Below are 7,897 nucleotides of genomic sequence, written 5' to 3'. Positions count from 1 at the left end.
CACGTACGGGTGTGGGGCTTTTTATTCTGCCAATAGATGAACAGTACATGTACACTATATATGAACAAATGTTGTAATGTTTATTATTTTTAGTGCATCTTAGTGTATCTGGACTTATTGATTTATTGATGAATCAGTGCCATGTGCAAATGAATGTAAAAGTTAATTAAAAATATGTGTAAACAAATCTTGTAACTTCACCGTGTTTTGTTAGAGTATATCACAGTCACATGGAATTGACTATACCCCGCATGCCCATTGTTTAGGCATTATCCCAGGTTCCCGGTTTCTAAACTGGAGAACACTATGTGCTGGTCCAGTGAGGGGACCCGAAACACATGGTCATGATACAGTCGGAATCGTACAATCCACTCTGCTTCTGACAGATATTTCTGTTGAATATGGAAAGGGTTTTGTCGCAACTATTTTGCCCTGCAGTTTAGTCCCCGTGTGGTGAATGTTCTTTACATAAACATTAACCGTGAGTTTAAAGGTTTTATTTGTCGATGCGCGGATGTGAATGGATAATTTGACAAGTAAGCATCTCGAAATAGAAGGCGGAAACCGGATGGTTGATACACAATTTGACGGAAAATAACACTGGGCACATCAACTCCGTTGTCAACACAAGCAAGCCCGGGTATCACATTGGAGTGTTCCAGGCAACAGACTTGGCGTGCATCGTGTTATTCTGAAGGCATTACTATCCATTCATTGATATGTTAAACAAACAGTTTAAGCCTAATATTCCAAGACACTGCCGACTGATGTTGAAGTTTTTGTCGCCTACATCGCTGCCTGTCATCAAAGAGTTATGTCCCTTGAGTGTGCAACGAACACGCGCTTCATCTCAACCCTCTGTCGTATAGCTGTAATATTGCTGATATTGAAACAACAAACAAACCAACAAAACATGCCGATGTGATACTGGAATATCTGACTGCGGCGTAAACAAATAACAAACAAATAAAATGAATTTTTACTCTGGAACAAAAAGATATCCACATGTTGCCGACATACATACCCAATTAAAACAAAACTGCATGGATTGGGATTGATTTGAGGGAATTTGGTGAAAAGATGGAAAAATCGCAAAAACACAACAGCGTGAGAGCCTGGCGCCGAAACACACTAATATGACATGCACGTGCAACATCACTTGTGATGTAAAAACGTCGGGTTTTCATTTGCGTGCCAGCGCGATCTTACAGCAAGTGGACGGCGAAAACATGACTGACGGAAGCCAAACGCAATAACGTCATCGACTGACTGCAAACAGGAGAATAACCTTCAGCTGTAGCCTGGTTTTTCCACGTACCACCAAGTACCATTCCAAGACTGTACAACCGTTATCAGATCCATCAGACAACAAGTGACCTTCCCAGATCCGGTCGACCGTGTATCACTACTAGAGCATAGGCTGATTCATACTTCGACGTTACAGAACCACCACGGCCACCTCTACAACTACGGCAATACCAGGATTGCGAAGGATATCAACTCAGACAGTGAGGAACTGTTTACGCGCTGGCGACAGGTGCGAGGTGGCATTTTTTAAGTACCTGCATCGTCGGCTGCGACGTCAATGGTGTCAAGGTCACAGAGTATGGCCACAACTGCGATGGAGAAAAGTGACGAGTCACGTTTGATGCTTCTCCGTGCGGATGGTAGACGTCGTGTTTACTGCTCGTTAAACAAGAAACTGAGTACGGGAATTGGACAGAGTTTGTGGCGATCGTGTGATGATGTGGGCAGCCATCACCTACACTGGTAGAGCAAACTTGGTGCAAGTCAGGGGAAATTAACGGCACAACGTTACACGGAAAGATTATTCGGCCACACGTCCTTCTCATTGTGCAACAAATGAACGTCATTTTCCAACAAGACAACGCCCGACCTCACACGGCAAGACTGACAGCAGCATTTCACAACATCCAGATCCTGCCATGCACCTCCAGGTTTCCAGATTTAAACCCAATCATCGAACATTTAAGGGATGCACTGGACCAACGACTGCGAGCACGTCAGCAACAACCACAGAACCTGTTACAGTCGTTATATCTGGGATAACACCTCCTTAGTAAAGTACAGATTCTGGTACTTTATTGGGTTGAGTCCCCTCCCAGCTTCCAGCCTCGCTGGCTGTGTGGGTTATTTTGTGTGCTGGCGATTAGGTGCCTCACTCTGGCAGTGTGGGTTCGAATCCCGGAATGGAGTCAACCCAAAAAAGGCCTAGAATCTGTACTTTACTAAGAAAGTATTATCCCAAATATAACTTTTGTTACATTTGACCAATTTCTAAATGGCATTGTGTTTCAGAACCTGCGACATTTGGCACAAGCAGTACAGGAAGAGTGGGTGAACATTCCCCAGAACACAATTCGTGATCTGACTGGCACCGTCCTTCATCTTCATCTTCATCTTCAGATACAAGTATCTTTTGTCCCATGTGTGCCATATGGAGTGAGTGAGTGAGTATGGTTTTACGCCGCTTTTAGCAATATTCCAGCAATATCACGACGGGGGACACCAGAAATGGGCTTCACACATTGTACCCATGTCGGGAATCGATCCCGGGTCTTCGGCGTGATGAGCTAACGCTTTAACCACTAGGCTACCCGACCGCCCCTGTGCCATATGGAACCTGGGTCAATGACAATGATGTGTACTAATTGTGAACGATCGATTACCATCTGTTGATTATGTACATGATGTATAACATATACATTTTAAGATCACTTTTGCGTTTGTTTGTTTTTGTTGTTTGTTTTTTTGCAGAGTATATGAAATTGTGTTGTGTTATCAGGAGTGAGTGAGTGAGTTTAACGCCGCTTTTAACAGTATACCAGCCATATCGCGGCGTGTCAGCTTAATGTGGGATGAAAGCCCGAAGTGATGCAGATCTCAGACGTTTACCACTTCGGTGAAACCCACGAGCACGGGTATGGTGCTGACATACCTAGAAACATAATCGGGGCGAACCGGGATTCGAACCCACAATCATAGGTTTCTGTCGTTCCCAAGGAACGCAACTCTGCACAGCGAATCGCGGCGGCGTAGACGACTGGGCCACCCATGTCCCCTATGTTATCAGGATCTGCATGTACATTGTGTACGTGATTGTGTACACAAGTCTGCATGACAAGATGGATGACTTTTGAGTGTTCCAATAGTCAACTTTAACTATATGGTGTTATGGTGTGAAAGTCCATTGGTCGCCCGTGTGCAACCACATTAATCTCTGTTGTGGTCGGGTAGCCTAGTGGTTAAAGCGTTCGCTCATCACGCCGAAGGCCCAGGTTCGATTTCCCCACACGGGTACAATGTGTGAAGCCCATTTGTGGTGTCGCCCGCCGTGATATTGTTGGAATATTGCTAAATGTGGCGTAAAACCACACTCACTCACTCTGCTAATGTTGCGTCAGAGAGGTTTTTATAAACAAAACAACCAAGCAAACATACTTCCAGATCAATAGTTCATATAAAACATATTTATTGTCCTTCTGATTCCATGGTTCTATTTATTAATACATATGTACAATATATAACTACATAAATATACATTGTATATAACATATGTACAGATTATTACAAAATAACTATCACGTAAAAGTATGTGGAATGATTGTATATCTATCGATGATTTCGTCTATATCGTATCAACTCACGTCTTTAAATTTTTCTTACATAAAATAACATCATTTCATCAATAAATACAGGTGCCGCTTCTTGTCTTTCATTGCTTGTACATATACTTGTACACTTACACATGTAAATCGGGGGCACGGGTGGCCCAGTCGTCTAAGGCCGCGAGATTCGCTCTGCAGAGTTGCGTCCTTTGGGCACGACAGAAACCTATCATTGTGGGTTCGAATCCCGGTTCGCCCCGATTATGTTTCTAGGTTTGTCAGCACTATACCCGTGCTCGTGGGTTTCACCGAAGTAGTAAATGTCTGAGACCTGCATCACTTCGGGCTTTCCTCCCACATTAAGCTGACACGCCGCGATATAACTGGAATAATGTTTAAAGCGGCGTTAAACTCACTCACTCACTACACATGTAAATCTGATTTGGGTTGGGTTGGGTTTTATTTCAGATAACTGTGACACATTCAAACCTTGTTTCAGGACAATGGACTTATATATAGAAACCTGTTATGAAGAGGGATGATGGGATTTGTAAGTATATCGTCCTCTACAATTTAAACAAAATATTTACAATCGATTGATCGCGTATAGCCTGAGAAGCTCGGGGTACGAACTGTAACTGTAAATACCTAAATCAGAGAAGCGTCAGTAAAATACGCGCTGATTCTCGGGTTGTGTGTCGAAGTGGTGATGATATTAGTCTTCCTTTTTTTTCAGTTACTTCGCGACAACATTTGGGATTTCCAGTATTCCATGTTAGACTCGCCATGTTGAACCCGCAACAGAATATGGCCCTCGTTCTCCATGTTGTTTTAGAAGTCGGCTAAACTGTGGATCGGATGTCACAATGATACCTACTCGATTGTGTCAGGTACCCCGATGACACTGGTTATCGTTGACGACATCAACGCTTGTTGATAATCGATTATATCGCCGTCATAAAGTTGGCTGCGGTACAAATTTATTCATTCATCATCCGTAAATATGCCCCCTTTTCTGTAGCTACTTGTTTGTGCGGCGCTTAATTATTGACGCTGATATGAACATGACGAATTCCTTCCGCCAGCCTGTTTATGAAATATTGCAAACATTGGTAAAGAGTGATAACATTATCTGAGGAATATGTTGGAGTAGAAAGTATTCTGAACATTCTAGAACATCAATAATGAGGTTATCAAAGTACCCGTATGCTCAGTGATGACAAATGTAGACACAGTCGAACATAACAGGTATAAACGATATATATATATAGTCCAATACGATTGTCTCAATAACTTTAAGCTTAAAGAGGGGTGCTAGTACCCAGTCCCTAGACGATGTTATGCAGAATCATATGAGAAGCAGAGCCGGTGTTTCTGTGTAATAAGAGTAAGTATTGAAATACAACACTGATATCTATCTCATCGCAGTGTGAGTTAGCAGACACAAATGTGTCCCGGACGGGACTCAACCCTGAAAAGTACGATAATCTGTACTAAGAAAGTGTTATCCCAAATATAACATTTGTTACATTTGACCACTTTGTAAATGGCATTGTGTATTCATAGCTTTCGGCCATGGGAGCCGTGCCAATTTACACTTGTCAGAGGGGTACTCAAAGTATGTGATCTAGACTACCAGTTGTCGGACTTTCACTTTTGTGGAAGCCTTGGTGGCTGAGTGGGTTAGATCGCTGACTTTTGCTGGCGATTAGGTGCCTCACTCTGGCAAGTGTGGGTTCGAATCCCGGACTCAACCAAAAGAAGTACGAGAATCTGTACTTTACTAAGAAAGTGTTATCCGAAATATAGCATTTGTTACGTTAGACACAAATGGTTTTGAAATAATTTGCTTCAAACTTGCCCTGACTGCCGAATGTCCCTTCAAGGCCAGGGTGTGTGAAAAGCCGGATCCAGTGGACAACATTAATCATTGTCTCTAACCCAACTCAGTATTGTCCCAGAAGCAGTTCTCGATGATCATATTTACCAACGTTTTCAACTTGCCATGACTTTGAAAAAGTCTACCGTATTTGAATTCATCACCTTGTTACACAACGCGGTAACCCTATCTGAAGTCAGACAGTGACAGACAGATTGAATGAACAGCTATGATCGACGTCCTTAAATTTGATATTATTCGGGAATTTTAAGATCACGAACTTCACGTGAATTGTCACCCAAGACTCTGCTTGGCCATCCTGGCAAATGTGCAGCACAAATAAACCTTTGTGCAATCAAACATAAGAGGGTAATTTTCGGAATATCCTTTTCAAGAATATCGAGACAGTTGGTATCACGTGGTTTTCGTTATTGTTATTTGTATACTAGAGATGACAAGTTTTGGAGCAAGCGTCTACATAAACCAGGGAAGTTAAATGTGTGCAGTTAAAAGAGCGTGAGAGTGTCAATTGTAACCTTCCATCACACTGTTTTAAATAAATACTATCAGCTATGTTCAATACTCAGCAGAACCACGATTGAGCCTCTTGTCGTTATGTACAACAATGTGTTGAGGTACGTGCATGTTTACAAAGCGTTACAGTTTGTACTGACTGGAATATGGTACGGACTCTCTGAATATGAAATTGGGCGGCGAGATAGTGAAGTGGTTAAAGCGTTCGCTTGTCACGCCGAAGACCCGGGTTCGATTCCCCACATGGGTACAATGTGTGAAGCCCATTTCTGGTGTCCCCCGCCGAGACATTGCTGGAATATTGCTAAAAACGGCGTAACACCATACTCACTCACTCACTCACTGAATATGAAACATGAAACACTTCCAAAGGGATGAAATACTGTGTCTTTCTGATTAAATTCTTCTGCAAGGGGTTGCTTCCCCCGACACTTTCTGAAGAACGCCGAGATGCACTGACACTTGCGTGGGCCACCATGTATGGTGACTTAACTATGTCCACATATGACAGTGAGGCAATGTATATGTGCATACCATCCATATCAACTATGACCACGGTAGTGGCGTGGTTCTGACAGTGTGGCGCTGTGTGTATACAGTCATCATGTACGTGACATGTTTATGACGTATCTGAACACTGTCGACACGCATTACAAACAGAAGTAGTCATGTCACGATGGAAACATATCACCACTTCAATCTACATGGAGGTCAAAGGTGAACTCCATTAGTGTCAAGGTAGGATCACAGGTGAAATGTAGGTTAAAGCCTCGCAACACCTCGGAATCAGATTAATCTGCCTTACACATCACTTTTAGGAACTTGCTTCATCCATCGCAGCAGCTGGGAAGCCTTACACGAGGCTGTCTCCTGGCTGTAATATCTTCAGGGGACAGTCGACAACATCCATCGTCACACGCTGCCCTTGCCAAGAACACAGATTGTCCAAGGCTTCATGTCGTCAAGAACAGAGACTATCCCATGCTTCCTGTCGAGAGAACAAGAACTCCAAGGCTTTTGTCAAGAACACAAATTATCCAAGGCTTTTGTCAAGAACACAAACTATCCAAGGCTTTTGTCAAGAACACATACTATCCACGTTGTCCTCTCAAGAACACAGACTGCCCAAGGTTACAGGCCTACCAAGGCTTCCTGACAAGAAAACAGTCTGTATCAAACCTTCCCGTCAAGAACACAGACCGCTCACAACTTCCAAAGGAAACCTCCAAAGGACACCTCCACAGGACTCCTCCACAGGACACCTCCACAGGACACCTCCACAGGACACCTCCACAGGAACCTCCACTGGACCACGTAAGATCACAGGCTACTCAGATCGCATCCGGAAGGACAGATGCAAAAGTCATTTCATCAAAATATGTTATATGGACACATACTATTTAGCAAGTTGAGAAACGTCTTGTACTGAGGTTCATTCTAGTGACTCCCAGGTGTTTATAGGGGTTGTTGTTCAGACAACCTGCAGGAAGGTCGAGGACATCTGGCAGCTCCTCAAGCTCTTCCAGTTCCGACTGCGCATCTTCCAGCAGCTCCTGATGCTCCGCGCAGCTCCTTTGCAACTTAAGCTGGTGGATGTCGTGACGGAGAGACAACAAGCGTCGGGCGATCTGTTGATCCTGGGATCGCATCTCTTGCTGCCAACACAAAAACAAATATGTGTATTACAGTATGTGTTGGATACACAGTCAGTTTCTGATGACAGAAATCACCACGTGTATGTATATATATATGTTACATATTAAGTCATCTGCTGTCAACAGAAATCAGGCAATGTATAGCTGTAGGTGATATATTCACATTACGTTGCTTGACATAAGGTTTCTCTGTGAACAGA

At 43.3% G+C, this 7,897-nt stretch overlaps 1 protein-coding gene across 2 annotated transcripts in view; it reads right to left on the bottom strand.

Annotated features, from left to right (window-relative positions):
- Positions 1-3,505: 3,505 nt before the first annotated feature.
- Positions 3,506-7,897, bottom strand: part of LOC139471270 (protein FAM167B-like) — a 52,643-nt gene continuing 48,251 nt past the window's right edge. For both annotated transcript variants that reach the window (XM_071253606.1, XM_071253680.1), the window contains exon 3: positions 3,506-7,697. In XM_071253606.1, the coding sequence (XP_071109707.1) occupies positions 7,443-7,697 (255 nt within the window). In that variant the 3' untranslated portion in view covers positions 3,506-7,442. The remainder of the gene's footprint in view (positions 7,698-7,897) is intronic.

The sequence above is a fragment of the Haliotis cracherodii genome, unplaced genomic scaffold (genome assembly GCF_022045235.1).
Source record: "Haliotis cracherodii isolate W230 unplaced genomic scaffold, xgHalCrac1.p SCAF_1, whole genome shotgun sequence".
NCBI lineage: Eukaryota > Metazoa > Mollusca > Gastropoda > Lepetellida > Haliotidae > Haliotis > Haliotis cracherodii.
This window is presented reverse-complemented; position numbering and strand designations above follow the sequence as displayed.